The sequence below is a fragment of the Salvelinus sp. IW2-2015 genome, unplaced genomic scaffold, assembly GCF_002910315.2.
Source record: "Salvelinus sp. IW2-2015 unplaced genomic scaffold, ASM291031v2 Un_scaffold2013, whole genome shotgun sequence".
Lineage (NCBI taxonomy): Eukaryota > Metazoa > Chordata > Actinopteri > Salmoniformes > Salmonidae > Salvelinus > Salvelinus sp. IW2-2015.
The window spans coordinates 44,083-64,762 of NW_019943362.1; the positions used below are offsets into that span (position 1 = coordinate 44,083).

Below are 20,680 nucleotides of genomic sequence, written 5' to 3' on the forward strand. Positions count from 1 at the left end.
AAGAATTGGCAGGAGACAACTGAGTGCATTCTGGAGAGTTGAGAGCATGCATTCTGGAGAGAGATGCCATATCTTCACAACACACCCTCCCTTCTTGTTGCAACATTTTAAATGATACTCAACACACATTATCTTCATACATATTTTAGATGTTTTTCACTGACAGGCGCAACTCAATCAACTAGGCCTATTGCCATGCGCGCTGTCCAAATTGCAGGCTTCCCAAATAGGCGTAGGCCTACCTACAGCAATTTTTTTTTAAAGAAGAAGCTAATGATCGCTTTGTGGCTAAGTCATGCTCTCTGGTGAGATGTAATGAAATGAAATAATTTAGGAAAAACATCAATTGACTTTAGTGGAAGCCATCATCCTAACAGTGCACTGTGCATTTGCCAACTTTCCTTTCCAATTCAAAAGAGGCTGAAACTAGATATCTGTATATAATGTCGAGATGTTCATGTCTCCGCCCTAACAATGGGAGTTACCGTCCCAAAGGTGGGAAGGCAGGCTATAATCTGAGGTCTGCATATTATGCCCATACAAACGCATCGGGCTTCGCCTCTTCCTCTCTGCTGAAACTCTCACTGGAGAAAGCATCCGAGCGAGCAAAACAGCGCCCCTCTGGTCTGAAGGTTTTCACCAGCAACGAATTCGGCAGGAGAAGACCGCCCCTATTCATTTTCAACGAGGACACACAGAGAGATGTGCAGGGGATTGTGGGAAGGAGAGCAGCGAGAACCCTGCTAGAGGAGCGGTAGAAAAAGTTGAGCTCCCGTCCACTTTATGCAAATTTCAACCGAAGCATTGTCGACAGAAGGCATATATGTAGCCCATGTTTCTGATGCTGTCTGGACATAAATAATATATAATAATATTATTTTTTTGTTACAAACTGTTTAGTTTAGCTTGCGCGGATGCTTTTTCTGAGATTGATGCATCTTTCTCTCAGGGCGCGCCTCGGTCAAATAAATTATTATTCATATTTCAATATTTATATTTGGACAAGGAGGTAAACTACAGTGGTCAGGACCCCTAAGGCCCGCCCATAACACCGGCCATGTGTAGGCTACTGACCTATGTGACTGAATATGTTTTGTGAGCTACGGTTTCCTGTGAGAGGAAATCCATGCATGAAACCGGAAAAGTGGATCTACTCCCAACACACACAAACTCACGTGCACACATAAGCCTACTTATTGCATTTTCTCATTGACACAAACACAATCACATCACTTTATTCCACTAAGGCCCGGATTCAATCCGATCCGTGTAAAATCCACGTTATAGTGCACTTGACATTTAATGGTAATTTCCCGATTGAACCGATATCTGCAGCGTTTACCATGAACTTCGGGGAAACTGGCTTTAAAAGAGCTGTGAATGGAATCTTGGACTAAAACATGTGGAAGGATTAAAGAGCTCCTCTACTCCCGTTTTGACCTCAAGTGAAGCCCGTGAGAATGAAAGTGCGTGCACGCATGTGTCTGTGTGTGGTGCAGATGATGGAGAATTTTAAGAATAGCCTACTTCTTGAAATTGAATGCAACAACTAGCCCAATGCCTTTCAATAAGTTGATATCAATGAGATTTCACACACACACACACACACACACACACACACACACACACACACACACAGAGAGAGAGAGAGAGAGAGAGAGCAGTCAGAGTGTGTGTGTGTGTAGAGGAAGGAACACGAACGCCTCCAGCTGCTGGCCAAGAAGGTGACGTCAGTTGGGCCAGTAAGTAGTCAGAATTACAATATTACTGTGTGTGTGTGTGTGCGCGCGGGCGCAAAGAGGAGGAAAAGCGTGTTTACACAGACTGCCGAGAGCCTGGGGAATAATGCGCGAGAGGAAGTGAGCCGGCTCTCTGTCTGCGCGCTCCGACTTCCTGCTCTGAAGAAGAAAAAAACCTCCGGATCCCCTTACAGTCTCGAGTCCCGCAGCTCAGACGGCATCAGAATGGAAAACCAGCGCATTATACGGAATTCTCTTTAAAAACATATACAGAAGGAAAGCAGACGTCCAACACCAGGGTATGTGGAGGCATGCTTATCTATGATATTCATATTCACTTTATTAAACCAGGATAGTCACTGAGTTTGAGTGATGATGACTTAGAAGTGAACTCTGTACCAGAAAATATAGTTTGGAAATATGACATAACTCGGTCATCACAATGAACTTGAAATTTAAGGGACGACAGTCGATAGATGCTGGTAGTATATCCGCGATTTGTTACGCGATCTTGGCACACATGTATACATTTGCGTAAAAGGTATGTGTTTCCTTCTATTCATAAAAGTACGCCATAAAAAGTTTATTTTCGTTTTGACGTTTTCTAATATTGGGCTACTCCGTTATTCACACATTGGATGTCAAACTCAAATTGCTCGGGTCTATCACGGTGCTCTAGGTGGCAGGTAGTCTAATGGTTAGAGCTTTGGACTAGTAACCGAAAGGTTGCAAGATCAAATCCCCGAGCTGACAAGGTAAAAATCTGTCGTTCTGAACAAGGCCACTGTTCCTAGGCCGTCATTGAAAATAATAATTTGTTCTTAACTGATTTGCCTAGTTAAATAAAGTCTGCTTTTCTCGCGCAATTTGTTTATTGTGATGCATTTGGCAACTCCAATTAGCTGTTGGTGTGAAAATGCGCTCATGGCCCTTTAACAACTCTAGTAGACTTTCTGGTTTGTCTGGACTCTACAGACTAATTGCCATGCGCTTCCGGATTGAAACTGGCAGCAGACAACATCTTGAAAATGAGTCATGGGGCAAACAAAGAGCCGTTTGAGTGTTCCAGGCTCTCCAACACCGATGGCTCTGCACAAACCCGAGCTCGGCGTTCCACGGGTGATAACCCATACGTTAGAGCGTCTATATACGGAGTTTGGTACGATACAGCGACCAGAGGCATTATATAGCCTATAACGTCTCATGTCACTGTTGGTTGTACAGTACGTGCTAGCGACAGGAGCGCGTAGCGCAGTGGCTAGTTGGTTTTTCCATTGGTAGTGCGCAGGAAGAGAGCGCATTTAGTCATGGTTAAGTAATCCCCCCACATAGAGAGCTCATAACGGGTTTCCGTTTGGTCGATACTGGAGAAGCCTGTCCAGAGGACCAGCTGTATAATTTCTCTCTGTGTCATAGCACTGTTTTAAGATACTAGAAACTCCCCATCAACAAAATAAATCATCCCTACCAGAAGCTACATGTGTGTGTGTGTGTGTGTGTGTGTGTGTGTGTGTGTGTGTGTGTGTGTGTGTACCTGTCCAGGTGGAGAGACACTCGGCTGTGGGTCTATCATCCCACACAGTACAAATAACGTGGACATATTCAATGCTGCAATAAAACAGATGTAAATCTATGATGACAGTATTTTTAATTGCACCAATCCAGTGTTTCAGGCAATGCAGAGTTGCAGGTTTCCTTACTATTGCTACGGATACGGATATCCCCAAATGAACAGTTCCTGCTGTTTTGTCTCTGAGCTTGGCTAGTTAACCCTTGTCACTATGGAACATCAAAGACTAAATCCATCATYCATCATGCCACAGCATGTCCTGGGGGAGACCCAGAGTACATACATGTATGCAATGCATTCTCCATATGTTGTTGTGGAATAGGAAATGGGTGGTGTGTGTTGCCGTACCAGAGCGAGGCGAGGAGGAAACCCGTCCATTTGTCTCATCTGTGAGGTCTCTGTGTTTCCGATGGTTCCCGGTGACAGGAATTCCTACCTTTGAGTTGGGACTGGCCTTTCCCCCGGGAAGACGCCCTATAGCAGAATGAGAGGAAGTCCTCATTTAGACATACACACACCCACACATCCCTACCATACACAAAAAAACATGCACACACAGGAGAGCTCCTCAGGAAACCGAGACAGAGGGGGCATTCACCTTTTTCCTCTCCTGGATGGTCTCTCTCCCACTGAGAGGGATGGAGGAGGAGGGAAAGCAGGATTCTCTGTTTGGTATTTTCAAACAGACAAGCTTGTGTCTGGGGAATATGTGTGTTGTGAGAGAGAGAGGTGCACAGAAAGTTGTCTGTGTGGAGTGTGAGACAGACGGACAGTGAAGTCAAGGTAAATAGTGTCGTTGGGCTGTGGCCTGTCTTGGCAGAGGGGCACTGACCACATCCTCTTTTATCACCACGGAAACATCCCTAGCTCCACCCGTCTGGCCATAGTTGGCAGCACCAAGTCCCTGAACTCTGACACAAGCGCACACACTTGAACTCTTTATTTTGACCAATAATGAAACATAATTACTACTACGAAGCACACAGTCAAAGCACAGCGTATGAGTGAGTGAGTGCAAGTAACTGAGTGCATGCGTGTTAGTGGAGTGGCATAGCGTTTGAGTGGACAAGCTTCTCTGACTTGTCTGATGTACTAAAGCTGCCAGGCAGCCCCTCATTCACAAAGAGCTCCTGTGTTGACCCGTCTTATCATTTGGGCAGCCAGCCAAGCTCTCCAGCGAGTGAAAGTTTTACATACCCCCTGGTGTGTCTCATTACATATGCAGTAATGGCTTTTATTCCCCACTTCAACATATTGTAATATGAGATGTATGCTGGCACTTGGCCTCATAGGCATACATATGTTTATAGACAGTACATTGGTTGGCTCCGGATCTGGCGGATGATGCCAGGAGTAGCATAATACTGTGACTCCAGTGTCTGCTGTAGTGATGATCTAAATGTGTTGTTGGTGTGTTTTCTGTCTTTATGGGTAGGCTTTTATGGTGCAGGAAATGCCTTCTTGGTTGGGGGCGGGACATGGGGGAGGCTTTGAATGTGTGTTCGTCGATTTACATGCAGTGCAAGTGTAACTGACTGTGTTCACCCCTCTTTCTTTCTCCCTCTCTCTCCAGTCATGGAGAGTGCCATCACGTTGTGGCAGTTCCTGCTGCAGCTGTTATTGGACCAGAGCCACAAGCACCTGATCTGCTGGACGTCTAACGACGGGGAGTTTAAYCTGCTCAAGTCAGAAGAGGTGGCCAAGCTGTGGGGCCTGAGGAAGAACAAGACCAACATGAACTATGACAAGCTGAGCCGCGCCCTGCGTTACTACTATGACAAGGTAACTGCCATAGATTACATTGGCACTACACAAACACCAAACACACACCTGCTGGTATGGACGACAAGGTACAACTGCCATAGATTACATTGGCACTACACTAACACCCAAACACACACCTGCTGGTATGGACGACAAGGTACAACTGCCATAGATTACATTGGCACTACACTAACACCAAACACACACCTGCGGGTATGGACGACAAGGTACAACTCCCATAGATTACATTGTCACTACACTAACACCAAACACACACACCTGCTGGTATGGACGACAAGGTACAACTCCCATATATTACATTGTCACTACACTAACACCAAACACACGCCTGCTGGTACGGATGACCAGGTACACCAACATTGTAAACCCTTCACAAACATACAGTAAATTGAGAAATCATGTAACTAAACAAAATGAAGAAGAAACTATACTATGGAACTAAGATAAATATATATATATATACACTGCTCAAAAAAATAAAGGGAACACTAAAATAACACATCCTAGATCTGAATGAATGAAATATTCTTATTTTTTTCTTACATAGTTGAATGTGCTGACAACAAAAAATCACACAAATTATCAATGGAATCAAATTTATCAACCCATGGAGGTCTGGATTTGGAGTCACACTCAAAATTAAGTGGAAAACCACACTACAGCTGATCCAACTTTATTAATGTCCTTCAAAAACAAGTCAAAATGAGGCTCAGTAGTGTGTGTGGCCTCCAGCTGCCTGTATGACCTCCCTACAACAACCTGGGCATGCTCCTGATAGGTGGCGGATGGTCTCCTGAGGGAATCTCCTCCAGACCTGGACTAAACATCCGCCAACTCCTGCACAGTCTGTGGTGCAACGTGGCGGTTGGTGGGTGGAGCGAGACATGATGTCCAGATGTGCTCAATTGGATTCAGGTTCTGGGGAACGGCGGCCCAGTCCATAGCATCAATCCTTTCCTCTTGCACAGGAACTGCTGACACACTCCAGCCACTAGAGGTCTAGCATTTGTCTTGCATTAGGAGTAACCCAGGGCCAACCGCACCAGCATATGAACAAGGGGTCTGAGGTCTCATCTCGGTACCTAATGGCAGTCAGGCTACCTCTGGCGAGCACATGGAGGCCGCACCATGACTGACCCACCCCAAACCGGTCATGCTGGAGGATGTTGCAGGCAGCAGAACGTTCTCCACGGTGTCTCCAGACTCTGTCACGTCTGTCACATGTGCTCAGTGTGAACCTGCTTTCATCTGTGAAGAGCACACGGCGCCAGTGGCGAATTTGCCAATCTTGGTGTTCTCTGGCAAATGCCAAACGTCCTGCACGGTGTTGGGCTGTAAGCACAACCCCACCTGTGACGTCGGCCCTCATACCACCCTCATGGAGTCTGTTTCTGACCGTTTGAGCAGACACACATGCACATTTGTGGCCTGCTGGAGGTCATTTTGCAGGGCTCTGGCAGTGCTCCTCCTGATCCTCCTTGCACAAAGGCGGAGGTAGCGGTCCTGCTGCTGGTTGTTGCCCTCCTACGGCCTCCTCCACGTCTCCTGATGTACTGGCCTGTCTCCTGGTAGCGCCTCCATGCTCTGGACACTACGCTGACAGACACAGCAAACCTTCTTGCCACAGCTCGCATTGATGTGCCATCCTGGATGAGCTGCACTACCTGAGCCACTTGTGTGGGTTGTAGACTCGGTCTCATGCTACCACTAGAGTGAAAGCACCGCCAGCATTCAAAAGTGACCAAAACATCAGCCAGGAAGCATAGGAACTGAGAAGTGGTCTGTGGTCACCACCTGCAGAACCACTCCTTTATTGGGGGTGTCTTGCTAATTGCCTATAATTTCCACCTTTTGTCTATTCCATTTGCACAACAGCATGTGAAATTTATTGTCAATCAGTGTTGCTTCCTAAGTGGCAGTTGGACAGTTTGATTTCACAGAAGTGTGATTGACTTGGAGTTACATTGTGTTGTTTAAGTGTTCCCTTTATATTTTTGAGCAGTGTATATATATATATATATATATGAATAATAGACTGATAGTAAAACGCTATGGAGTACTTCAATGAAATTTGATGCAAAAAAGCTAACTCGGCTTCATCCTTCATTAAGGCAGATGGCTTGTTCATCACAAAACCCTTTGATATTGCCAACCACTTTTAATATTTGTTGTTGTTGACAAGATTAGCAAACTTAGGTATGACATCCAAACAACAAATGCTGAGTCTTCCTATTTATGCATAATGGACCAAATTATTAAAGGCAAGCACTGTAGTTTTAAGTTCCACAAAGTTTGTGTGGAAGGGTGAAAAATGGTTGCTATCTATAAATAAGGACAAACCACCTCGTACCAACAACCTGGATGGTAAACTGCTGAGGTTGGTAGCGGAATACATTGTGACTCCTGTTTGCCACATCTTCAATTTAAGCCTAGAAGACTGTGTGCCCTCAGACATGGAGGCAGGCAAAGGTCATTCTGCTACCCAGGAATAGCAGGACACCCTTTAATGGTTCAAACATGTTACAAGTGCTTAGCAAACTTTTGGAAAAACATTTGATCAAATAAAGTTATTTTACAGAAAAGATTTTCAGCATGCTTACAGTGATGGGCACTCAACATTGACACAAATGACTGATGGTTGGCTGAAAGTAATTGATAGTAAGAAGATTGGGGGAGCTGCTTTGTTAGACTTCAGTGCAGCTTTTGATGTCATTGATCATAACCTATTGCTGAAAAAATGTAGGTGTTATTTGCATCCTCTGCCTTATTATGGATTGAGCGTTACCTATCTAATAGAACACAGAGTGTTTTTGTTAATGGAAGCCCCTCATGCAAATTCAGTTGAGTGTGGTATACCACAGGGCAGCCGGCTAAGGCCATTATTGTTTTCTATTTTTACAAATGACCTTCCACTGACCTTGACTAATGCCTGTGTGTATGTACACTGACGACTGAACAGCATACACGTCGGCTACAACAGTCAAATAACTGAGACACTTAACATTGAGCTCCAGTCAGTTTTAGAAAGGGTAACTAGCAATAAGCTGTTGCTAAATATCTCAAAACCAAAAAGCATAATTTTTGGGACAAATCACTTGCTCAGTGCTAAACCTAATTTAGATCTATTATTGAGTAATGTGGCAATTGAGCAAGTTGAAGAGACTAAACTGCTGGGTGTAACCCTAGATAGCAAGCTGTCATGGTCAAAACATAGAGACTCAATGGTTGCTAAAATGGGAAGAGGTCTGTCCATGATAGGGCGTTGCTCTGACTTCAGTCAACCAGACAGGTCCTACTGCCCAGCTTTGTCGCCCCTGGACTACTGCCCAGCAGTGTGGTCATGGGCAGCAAAGGAGGACATAGGTCAATTGCAGTTGGTCCAGAACAAGGCAGCATGTATCGCACTTGGATGTACACAGAGGGGAAGTTGAGGAGAGATTGACTGCATCACCATTGGTCTTTGTGCGAGGTATTGATATGTTGAAGGTACCGAACTATCTGTTCAAGCAGTTGGCACACAGTTCAGACACTCATAAGTACAACACAAGACATGCAACCAGAGGTGTCTTCACAGTCCCCAGGTCCAGAACAGAGGCTGGGAAACACACAGTATTAGATAGAGCCATGACTAGATGGAACTCTGCCACCCCAGGTAACTCAAACTAGCACTAAACCCAGTAAAAAAAAAAAGATAAATGACACCTTACTGCACAAAGGGGACTATGACAAGACACAGCCATTTTAAATATATTGTATTGTAATTTGCACTGTGTTATGTATTAGACCTAGATATTGTGTTTATGTACTGATATGTATTTCAGTCCTCGACTAATAATGTCCTGTACTATGTATTATGTCATGTTTCATGTGGACCTCAGGAAGAGTAGCTGATGCTTTTGCAGCGGCTAAATGGGGATCCTCATAAATACCAAATACCTCAACACAGCATGAACATGTCTGTACCAATTCTACAGGTCAAACTACCATATAACATCATGGCATGCATGTTAACATTACACTGTTATTACTGTATAACATATGATGCTTAAACTCCTCCTTCCCTCTTCCTCCTCCAGAACATCATCAAGAAGGTGATTGGCCAGAAGTTTGTGTACAAATTTGTGTCCTTTCCGGAGATCCTGAAGATGGACCCCGCGGCGGTGGAGATGGGTGTGAGGGGGGGTGATGAGACTGGTGGGGCCCTGTCAGAGGGGGAGGGGGATGAGGAGGGGATGAGGGGCGGCCCCCCAGGGAGGAACGAGTACCTCCACTCAGGCCTCTACTCCTCCTTTACCGTCAGCTCCCTCCAGCATCCCCAGGACCTCCTCCGCCCCCCTGATCTGCTCCTGCCAATCAAGGTGGAGCCTCGACATGATCACCATGACAACAGTGGCACGGTGATTCGCTTTGTTCAGAACCGCAGCCATAAGGGCGGGGCACTGCCGATGGTGTCGCTGCCTTCATCCCCGCCCCCTTCCTCAAACGAGGGCTATTATTCGTCCAAACCTTCCCCAAGGCTAGCCTACTCCTCGTCCTGCTCCTCCTCCCCATCACACAGCCCCACCCACGCACTCTGGAGGGCACGGAGCCCCGCCCCTGAGACTGATGAATCAGAGCAGAGTGCTCAACCCCTTAACCTATCGTCTGGTCACAGAGACCGTGGCCAGGTCACACCCACGCCAAAGAAGAGGGGCTTAGCCAATAGCGTCCCACCAAAAACCAGGAAGCCAAAAGGCCTGGAGATATCCGCACCCTCCCTGCTCCTGACAGCCAATGACATCGGATCTATCGCCCTCAACAGTCCTGCGTTGCCCTCTGGGTCCCTAACACCAGCCTTCTTCACTGCACAGGTCAGCACCACCCTCACACAATCTTTTCCCAGGTTAGCCCTGAACATAAACGCATACACTCGCTCCACCCTCACCCTCTGTGTGTGTGCGTGCTGATTTTTGTGTGTCATGACATTGGGGGAAAATACATGACTTATCTGGAACCGTCTGTCCTTTCCTTACCATGAAACAGGCAGGGAGAGAGGTAAGAGAGTTATTGAGGAGAGACGGAGAGAGGAAATGAGGGAATGAGTGAAAGAGGTAAGCGGAAAAGAGGGATAGGGTGGGGAGCGAGATGTGGAGAGATGGGGTGGGGAGAGAGGAGAGGAGATGGTGTGGGGAAAAGAGGGATAGGGTGGGGAGCGAGATTAGTAAGGAGGAGAGAGGGAAGGAGGGAGAGAGGTAAGTTGAAGAGAGAAGGGAGGGTGGGGAGGTCTAAGTGAAGCCATATGTTCCTAAATCTCTTGAATCGCGTTGTAAGGTAAGGGCTGTTTTAATACCACGGATACAGAGAGAGGGAGAATCTAGAATCTAGAACTCCTCTTTATTGGGCCACAACACACATCATTCCTTACCCACATAAACACAACCCCCCTTCATTTCTCTGTTTAAGTCAGGGAGAGAGAGCGATAGGGAGAAATTGATGTCATATGTAGCTTCTCAGCTCAAACCTAGTTTTTCAAGTTCTGTGACCTCAAGAGTTCCCCAAGTCAGCCTTGAATTCACTCCCCCCGTCTCCCCCTATGTCCCCCCCAAAGCAGGGTATGAAGCCCTCTCCCCCCTCGTAGTTCCAGTGTTTTACTAAAACAAACAGTGCCAGCACAGCAGGACTGAATAACCACAGGGAGAAATTAAACCTCTGTGCTGTGTGTGTTCATACTCGGCTAGATCATTTTACAGATCACCAATAAAAACACCAACAGAACATTGAACAAATTGACATCTCTCACTCTTTCCATAAACTCTTTGTTCTCCACCTCTAGACTCCCTCAGGTCTCATCCTCACCCCCAGTCCCTTGCTGTCCAGTATCCATTTCTGGAGCAGTCTAAGTCCCGGAGGATCCCTGAGCCCCGCTCGCCTGCAGGGCCATGGACCCCTGTTCCAGGTGACACACACACACACACTCTCTAAAAGAGAAGAGAGAGGAGAAATGAAAATAAGAGTGACACCACCTGGAGTGAAGACTGATGGGAGTTAAGGAGGAGAGAGGGAGGGACACAGAGGAAAGTTGTGGGATGGGTGACAAAGGGTTAGGGGAGGACAGTTTAGTATTTGCTTGTTCGTGCTGAGCCGAAAGGGAAAGGGCTCCACTCTAACTGGTAAAAAAAAGGAGGGATAGTGAATGTTGACAGTCTGAGTTAGAAGTTTGAGCTATGACTAGGATTGCAAAATTCCGGGAACCTTCAATAAATTCCCTGGTTTCCCGAAATCCCGATTTTAGGATCCCGGATCCAGGAGGGAATAAGCAGTAAATCTGTAGACCTCCATCCAGGACTTCTGGAAAACCAGAATTTTTTTGGGAAAGTTCCCTGAATTTTGCAACCTTTGCTAAGACAGAAGATTCCCCCAAACAGCCTCATTTTCTCAACAACAACAACGAGTCACATGACACCATCGCTATTTAGTTCTGTGTGTGTGAGCGGTTCACTATGATTGTACTTAAGTGTGTGTGTGATTCACTGTGTGCATGGGTTTCAAAATAAGCTACAGATGTTTCCTTTCGGGTGGGGGGGCAGCTTCCTGCTCGGGAGAGGGGGTCAGGAGTCCCACCCACTCCCATCAGCCCTCTCACAACAGGAAGTGCCTCTCCTCCCATCGTCAGTAGGGATGGGCGTTAAAATACCTCAGCCACCATTTTAGGGAATTCTTAAACCCAGTCATCAGCCTCTCCAGAGTTAACCAGAGTTCTTTATAAAGAAAGTTATCATTAGCAGTAATAGTACACATGTATAACACTATACTAGGGATAGAGATGAATGTACTTCACCTCAGTATAATATGGGGGCATCATCATTTTTATTGTGTGCTATTTCCTATCTGACAGTGGATCTCACCGGTCTTGTCCTTTGTCCGTAGTTCCCCACCCTGTTGAATGGGCCCATCCCAGTCCCCTTGTCCAGCCTGGACACCTCCTCCCCCCGACTGCTCTCCCACAGCCCACACAAGTCCTGATCCTCCTGGAGGACAGTACCATACTCTACTGGACTCTACTACCAACTGGACCAAAACAGGCCCGACCAGAACAAATAGGCCCAGTCCACACAAGTTCAAATCCTGCACCCCGACACAGCAGGACTCGAGGCCAAATCAGGTTAAGCCAGCAAAAATCAGGACACTGCTGCAAACCTACTGGATCAGCCTTTAACTGCGTCAATATCATGGACTTGAAGATACATTTTCTTTAGCTTCGTTGAAACAGTTTTTTACTTACTCATCTCATCCATCTTGAAAAAAAATTTAGTTATCCCATATTTATCCTCTTCAGAATGCTGTTCCATGCATTGTACCTTGTCAGCCCTTTATCAAACGCCTGGCGTATGGTTATAACGCTTTATAAGAGACAGGGCGTGGTTATAAAGCTTTATCATTGTATAGTGGTTGATATGTTCATCTGAGGCTGTGAACCTGGTTGTATTGTTCTGGCTATAAGTGTTTTTCTATGGTTTTGTATTCTATTACACTTTAAGCATTATTACCTTGTACCGGCTGTGCCTTCTCAAATGTAAATGTTTTATTTTCACGCTTTAAAACTTTTTTTTTTATAGACGAAATTCCAGTTCAATATTAAACAAAAGCTCATTTGTAACAGCTTTGTTATTTTTTTATAAAGGAATTGATACAAATGTATTCTCATAATGATCTGCTATTTTTTTGCTGTTCGAGAGTCAAGTAAAAATGTCTTACACAGTTATAAATAAACATGAAGCATTGAATGCTATACAACTAATTTTATATCTGGTGTGTGTGTCATCAGCTACCGCAATTTCACCCAGAAAACCACAATAAAGACAAGTGTATTTAGCAAACAGACAGATTTTACTGTGATTATGAGAAGTAAAAAGAGGTACAGGACCACCAACTGTCAGTGTTCCAGAGAGGTTGAGTTTACACCACAGCTGGCATTCCATGTCAGATGCGCACACACTCAGGTCTTTCTTAAACTTCAAAAAGTACAGTATTACAATATTAATATACAACACTGTCAGTTGAAAACACACACACAGCGGCTTAAGTCTATTTAAAATTTCAATTTGAAATGTGTACAAACGCTGGAAAAAGAGACTAGTGGTCCAATGCAAACTGAAATAACAAATATTTTTTCTCCTTTGAGAGGCGAAGCTGCTGCCACACGACACTGTATTCACAAGGAGAGGTCAAAGACCAAAGGTCAAACATAGGAAACAAAATCTCTTAATACTGTCAAATCAAGTCAGCCATTTTAAAACACCAGTCATCCTAGTATTGCCCTGAAATCATGGTACATCCCCACTCCCATGGCAGCTACAGAGAAGAGAGCCATTCGAAAAACTAGTAACTGTTTACAGTTATTGATGATGCACAAAAACAGCCGGTATTGTAGACCTCCAAAAAGGCAAGAAGAGAAAATGAATAACTTGCATACAAGAACTTAAGTCAAGACCATCCTGGGGGGTAGGGGAAACAGAGGGAGAGACCAATGGGTTCCTGTGGGAGGTCACATTACTTCCTGTTTCTCTCCTCCCTAATCGTCACTTTCCTGTTGCCATGACAAGCGGAGAGGGAGACCGGAAATGTCCTGGGGAGTCAAACTCCACCTTCTCCCATTCGTTGGCTAAAAGACTGAGGGTCGTTGTGCTCTCCCAACGACTGGACCCCATCTCAACCCCATTTTGACCCCTTCCTAACCCCCGTCTGGCTCCTGAAATGTTCTGGAATGTTCTAGGTCAAGGAGAATGAGAGGGAGGCCGGGAAATGATTCAGTTCAGATGAAAGATTTCCAGTTGAGGACCAGACACTCCCAGTCCCTCTCTCCCAGTCAGGACTGGTCTGGTCTCACTTCAGTCACACTGCCATCAGAGGAAGCTTGAGAAAGTACTTGAGGAAGAAAATGCTAAAAGGCATTCAGTCTCTGAACACAATGACATGCACAACAGCAAAGGTAACAGCTATGATAAACAACATCGAGATCATCAGTGGAATCATAATAACCATAATTCATATCAATAATAGTAACCTTAGCGACTGGTCGGTTGTGCATGGTGTCGGAGTTCACATCATCATATACACAAACTGCGTGTTAAATACAGACAGTAGTAGTTTAGCAGCAAAATATACCCCCCCCAACCCCTTCCATATCTTCAAATAAATAAACGTAGGTCATCTCTCCCTCCCCAATCAACTCCAGACTCACTCGCTCTATGGGGGTGAGGGGGGGGGGGGTCTCTCCAGGGGTGAGGGGCTCATGCGAGAGGGGGCTCGGTGGTCCTGTTCATTCTCATCCCAAGCGAGAGTCAGTTACTATAGCAACAGGAACGAGCTCCACCCTGGAGCTCCCAGGAGCAGAACGTCTAGAAGAGCATGCTCTGTCTTCTGTTCTTGTTGTTGCCTGGAGAGATGGAGTGGATAAAAGAGAGAGAGTGTTCTATGTATGTCATACCATTTATAAAGCTCCAGGTAAGAAGAGGTGCGTGTGTGTTTTACACACCCGACTCTAGGTGTGAGGCGTTCCGATAGCCAGGGTCTCTCTGCAGTTGGATATCCTTCAGAGTGAATATTGATATACCTGAGAGAGAGAGAGAGAGAAAGAGAGAGAGAGAGAGAGAGAGAGAGAGCGAGGATTGTAATTATGTGTGAGTATCTCCAGGCCATTCAGAGGACTAGACCATCCCCAGGTTTAGAGACTCACTCTCGTGCAGTGTGTGGACCCGTGCCCCCAGGCTCTTGAAGTAGGCCTGCTTCATGGCTTCATCTGCTGAGGTCCTCTTCTTGGACTCGTACTGGAGAGGGAGACCAACACACGGACATTACAGCAACAACGAAACAGAATCAGTAAGGCAGAAGTGACTACTGTGCCCCCTGTTGTTCATTATCAGTACTGCATGCCAGTGGTTCAGAGTATAAGTGTGTGGAAAATGTAGCCAGAGAAACTCACTTTCAGGAATGATAACACTAGCTCAATGCCTTCTGTGTCCAACCTGAAAAGGGGAGAGAGAGAGGAGGGAGAGAGAGAATCACAGGGTTTACTGTCAGTCGGTGGTGACTGATAGGAACTTGGTGGCTCAGGGGAAGGAAGGAAGTGGAGAGTTGCTTTACTAAAGTTCCACAGGACTTCCTGCCTCCTGTACTGACTAAACACACTCGCATATACGCATTCACAAACCCACACAGAAACGTGCGCACTCAAACACACTCATGGACGCGCGCGCACACACGGTACCTGGGCGCATGGTTGATGAACGGCTGAGGTTTGTATTTGGGGAAGTTGTAGGATTTGAATTCCTCGACGCCAGAGATCCCTGGCCAGCTGTCCTCTGATGGTGTGCCTGAAGAGGGAGAGGGGACAGTCTTCAAATAACGCTCTTTCAACATTTAGTTAACGCTCAAATAATGTCCCCATCAGCATGTCTGAGGACTCTCCTGCTTATTTAGAGAGTTCTGTGGTTGTGTTAGTCCCTGTAGCAGACACTAGGTGGCGCTAGGTCAGTGAGTTAGTTAGGCTGTAACATCCAATCAGGCTGTATTCTGTCCTCACCCAGCAGTCTGAATATGAGGTGGAGCTCGTCCTCTACGGTGGAGCCAGGAAACAGGGGCCGACCTGCAGCCATCTCATAAAATATACACCCCACACCCCTACACACACACAGAGAGAGAGAGAGAGAATTACACACAGCTTGTTCACACACACACGAAAAGAGAGGCTAGGGAGTAGGATGAAGGAGTTAGGATGCATAGCACTTAATCAAAGTTTATATGTGTAAAATACATTGAGTGAAGTGGTTGTAGTTGCTATGGTGTAAGAATATAGGGCCCTAAAACCTGGACCTCAAAGCCAGTTCCACTGCTTTTTATTTGATTCTTCCTCTCTAATAAGGGACTGATATAGACCTGGGACACCAGGTGGGTGCAATTAATTATCAGGTAGAAGAGAAAACCAGCAGTACTCCGGACCTCCAGAGTAGGATTTGCTTACCCTTGGCGTAGGTTGTTAGGATGTAGTGTTCTTACCACATGTCAATCTGTGTGGAGTACTCGGAGGAGCCTAGCAGGACGTCAGGTGGCCGGTACCACAGAGTCACCACCTCGTTGGAGTACGTCTTTGTGGGGACAGACTTAGCCCGCGCCAGACCAAAGTCAGCCAGTTTGAGTTCCCCTCTCTCGTTGATGAGCAGGTTCTGGGGCTTTAGGTCTCTGTGGAGAACCTTCCGCTTGTGGCAGTACGCCAACCCCCGCAAAATCTGGAACAAGAAGATCTAGAACCGCACAAACAACACATGCAATGTTAACCACTATTATGGAAGGGCTTTTATCTAAAGTGACTTACAGTACAGTGAGTGCTAGGTTATTAGTCTTGGTCATACTCACCTTGACGTTGTGCATGCTCATGATGTTCCCACAATCATCCATGTACTGCTTCAGGTCTTTATCCTGCACAGGAAGTGAGGACAGCAGTCAGTCAGACAGGACAGGAAGTACATGTACAACAGCCTACTTAGGACAACAAACTCCTCAGATAATTAGGGCAGATATTTGACTACAAAGACCAGCATGAAGTGTGAGCAATTTAGTGATTCTCACCAGGTACTCGAAGACCAGCGTCAGGCTCTTGTCTGTGTGGACAATGTCATGTAAGGTCACGATGTTGGCATGTTTCAGGTCCTTCAGTAACGACACTGGAGAGAGGGAAGGAAAGAGAGGGATGAGGGAGAGCAAGAGAAGGGGTAATATATTGACAAAGAGGAGGAACAATAGTGAATGAGAAAGAGCTAAGAGTGATAAAAAATAAAAGATAGAATGTAGCATTGAAATCAGTAATGGGAGGATGAGGGAGCGGAAGAGAAGCGGGGATAAAGTGATAGAGAGGAGGAAAGGTAGAGAGGTATAGACTCACCTTCTCTGATGGCGGTGCAGGGTGCTCCCTCTTCGTGCTCCAGCCTGATCTCCTTTAGCGCCACCAGGTTGTCAGTCAGCTTACTGCGCCCCTTAAACACTGTAGCATAGGTTCCCTACAGAAAAAACTAACTGGTTATGACCGGAGTCAAAACTAAATCACTTTCAGGAACCTCTTGTGAAAAACATGTTTTCGGAGTCTATAGGAGTGTTTGTGTGTGTTCTCTGACCTCTCCCAGTTTGTCCAGTTTGATGTACGTCTCCAGCTTCCCAAAACCTATCTCTGACTGAAAAACAGAAATAAAGAGATCGTCTTCCATGTTGTTTGTCTTTTTTTGTGTGTTGAATGACGTTTGTACAGGATACCTTCATTCACTACACAAAATGACATACAGAGACAGTCCAATTCAACCTCATGCCTGTTGCCAGAAAGCAGGGCGGTACATGAACACTGTAGGGCAATAATGTTATATTCCTTCAATCGCTCTCTCACACACACACGTACCAGGGAGGCCCTGCGTGAGAGTCGGCTGAGGGGCTGGTCGAAGGTANAGAGAGGTATAGACTCACCTTCTCTGATGGCGGTGCAGGGTGCTCCCTCTTCGTGCTCCAGCCTGATCTCCTTTAGCGCCACCAGGTTGTCAGTCAGCTTACTGCGCCCCTTAAACACTGTAGCATAGGTCCCCTATAGAAAAAACTAACTGGTTATGACCGGAGTCAAAACTAAATCACTTTCAGGAACCTCTTGTGAAAAACATGTTTTCGGAGTTTATAGGAGTGTTTGTGTGTGTTCTCTGACCTCTCCCAGTTTGTCCAGTTTGATGTAGGTCTCCAGCTTCCCAAAACCAATCTCCGACTGAAAAACAGAAATAAAGAGATCATCTTCCATGTTGTTTGTCTTTTTTTCTGTGTTGAATGACGTTTGTACAGGATACCTTCATTCACTGCACAGGATTACATACAGACAGTCTAATTCAACCTCATGCCTGTTGCCATGGAGACAACCAGAAAGAAGGGCGGTACCTGAACGCTGTCGGGCAATAATGTTATATTCCTTCAATCGCTCTCTCACACACACACGTACCAGGGAGGCCCTGCGTGAGAGTCGGCTGAGGGGCTGGTCGAAGGTAGGGCTGCTCAGCTGCAGCTTCTCCAGGTAACCGTCAGGGATACGGATGTCAGCAGGCAGAGACAGACGCTTGTTCAGGTCCTACACACACACACACACACACACAAACAATTGGGTTAGAGACGTAACATACACATCACATATCATGTGTCCTATCGAATACGACGTGTGTCTGTGTGTGAGACATGTAGACAGCAGAAAGCTCCATGACTACACCCACACACTTTGTCCCAGAAATTACTCTCCCCTCCCACTCACCCCAGAGGGAGAGACAGCAGAATAGAGGCGCTTATACAAAAATAATCCATACATGAAAATCGTTATTGAAGAGAAAACATGGCATCGCACACTCAACACAAAACAAGAGTGACAAAAACAACATAGATGCTTGTTTGCTTATCTTCACACACTAATGACACAAAAGCACACCCACCATGGATATCACGCAGCACACTTGTATACCGCCTGCCCTCTCTCCCCCATAGAAACAGATCAAAAGAGAGCATCATGTTCTCTCTATAGATAGTGATATGAATCAGTGTATTGTTACAGCCTACTAACCCCATCAACACGCCGCTTCAAAGGGAACAAAATGGGCCGAATGATATGTACCCACATGAGTGTTTGTGTGAATCTGGTAAGATGTAGTAACCGAGATGACGTGTGTGTGTGTGTGTGTGTGTGTGATTATTCAGATATCTGATGATTCCCATCTAAAAGGTCAAGCACCTCTTGTGCCTCCGCTCAGACTAATAAAATAAACACTTGACATCAAGGAGAAATAGGTAAATCCGTGTGTGTATAATACCATAATACTGATATACAGGTAGTCAAGTACTGCTTACACTTCTCCAGACTGACCACCAGGTGGCAGAATGTCACCAGGCTGAGGAAACAGCATTCCTACCAGTGATTCTATAGGAACTCCGTAAACAGAACCAGTGAGACTAGCATGAACCCTGCACTAAATATATAGTATAAATTCTAATAGTCCATGGGACACCGGGAACTAGTCATACTTCACAGCATTCACTCACATAGAAAATAGCAAAAAGAACACAGCTTACACATACAGAAAAAAGCAAAAAACGAGTCACAGAGACGAAAGGAAAAACATCCCCAGGCTTAAAGAGCGACTGAACATACGCCGATTGGCACGTGTGGTTTCTGTTGCTTATTAGAAAGACTTCAGTATTGGAGGTGTTTGTCCCCCATGAGACACTGTAGACGCGGAATTTCACTTCCTAAAAATCCCCAGAATGAATCTAAGATAAACATAATTAATTACAGATTTATTGAGTTAAATTGTTGCCGAGGATGTTTTAGTTACACAAATTTACATCTAACCAAGGTGTTTGGTGCAGTATTTTTCAAGTAAAAAAATGCGCGATGCACTGTCTCACGTAAACATAGCCGGAACTGCTGGGCAGGTCTGTCACTGTTTATGCGAGTGGATAGAGAGCAATCACCGCAGCTGTTCACCCCATGTTAGTCGGCAAATGGACATCGTTAAATTAAAACTAAACCTTCATTTACCCGTTGTAAAGCACGGATGAGACTAACTTTATGACCAAAATTATCCTATTTACATTTTGGAGCAGATTTTGACACTAGAATAACCGTTTCGAATTCATACTGATGCTACATCAGTACGTTTTCAACGGGATTCGTATCTTTTTAAAGACAGTCCCTCTTTAAATCCCAGGTTCTCACTGAGCTATGTGGAGCAGTCTCTCTCCATCCCACTCTCTGTCCGAGGTTCCTCTCAGGATTGTTGACCAGCTATGTGGCAGGGGATCGTCTGGAATGTCAGCAGTCAGAGGCCAAGCGTGCCGCAGATTACAGTCACATGACAACATTCCATTAGTCAGTCGGTCTGTTTGTGGCCTGAACCAGCTCATACTTTCCACCCTGCCTGCCATCAACCCTCCTCTTTCTCCATCCCTGTCTTCCTTTCTCTATCCCATTACCTCCCTTTCCCTCCACATCTCTCCCCGATCTCTCTACCCTCTTCCTCCCTGGTAACAGGTTTCATATCAGTATTCAGAGTCAGACAGTGAAAGCCTCTTAAAGTGTTCCCTGCTTATCTCTCCTCCCCACAACACCAACAGAGAAAGAGCGGAGGGGAGGACAGAGATGGGGAGCCGGGAGAGGTGTAGTTCCCTTCTAGAGAGACAGGGATTGGTGGTGGTGGGAGGGTGTACCTCCATGGAGATGCGTCGTTGCACCCTGTTCCTCAGACACACCCCGGTGGGCGACTGCACCTCGTCTGACGACGTCCCAGACGCCTGGTCACTCTCCCCGTCTGAGCCCATCTTCAGGTTCTCATGGACGATGTCTTGGGAGGAGGAAGAGGGAGGAAGAGTTACAGTTTAGAAGCTGAACTTGCTCAATTTCAACATTTTGCCTGGCAAATGACACTCATGATCTTCTATGAGATAAACATGGCAAGGATTTGCTATAGCTTGTGTCAAACTGAGTCAGTAGTCTGCTGTTTTTAGTAATACTATGAGAGAATAAGTTAGACACAGAGAGAGGAGT

General features: G+C 45.8%; 2 protein-coding genes across 4 annotated transcripts in view; one reads left to right on the forward strand and one right to left on the reverse strand.

Annotated features, from left to right (window-relative positions):
- The first annotated feature begins 1,673 nt into the window (after nt 1–1,673).
- On the forward strand, nt 1,674–12,954 carry elk3 (ETS transcription factor ELK3). Its single transcript, XM_024140110.2, has 5 exons — nt 1,674–2,038; nt 4,883–5,091; nt 9,171–9,944; nt 10,907–11,029; nt 12,001–12,954. Exons 2-5 carry the CDS (start codon nt 4,885–4,887, stop codon nt 12,094–12,096), a joined length of 1,200 nt encoding a protein of 399 aa, XP_023995878.1. The 5' UTR covers nt 1,674–2,038; nt 4,883–4,884; the 3' UTR covers nt 12,097–12,954.
- The window catches only part of LOC112072724 (cyclin-dependent kinase 17), a 35,418-nt gene continuing 27,675 nt past the window's right edge, over nt 12,938–20,680 (reverse strand). For 2 of the 3 annotated variants that reach the window (XM_024140109.2, XM_070439902.1), the window contains exons 4-16: nt 20,344–20,477; nt 18,095–18,220; nt 17,241–17,297; nt 17,012–17,126; nt 16,699–16,793; nt 16,486–16,548; nt 16,129–16,373; nt 15,656–15,753; nt 15,341–15,446; nt 15,056–15,098; nt 14,810–14,900; nt 14,609–14,686; nt 12,938–14,509 (exon numbers count right to left, since the gene is read on the reverse strand). In XM_024140109.2, coding sequence (XP_023995877.1) covers nt 14,472–14,509; nt 14,609–14,686; nt 14,810–14,900; nt 15,056–15,098; nt 15,341–15,446; nt 15,656–15,753; nt 16,129–16,373; nt 16,486–16,548; nt 16,699–16,793; nt 17,012–17,126; nt 17,241–17,297; nt 18,095–18,220; nt 20,344–20,477 — 1,289 coding nt within the window. In that variant the 3' untranslated portion in view covers nt 12,938–14,471. Of the gene's footprint in view, nt 14,510–14,608; nt 14,687–14,809; nt 14,901–15,055; nt 15,099–15,340; nt 15,447–15,655; nt 15,754–16,128; nt 16,374–16,485; nt 16,549–16,698; nt 16,794–17,011; nt 17,127–17,240; nt 17,298–17,580; nt 17,696–17,809; nt 17,867–18,094; nt 18,221–20,343; nt 20,478–20,680 lie in introns of all 3 variants that reach the window. The other variant, XM_024140108.2, reaches the window with a different exon arrangement.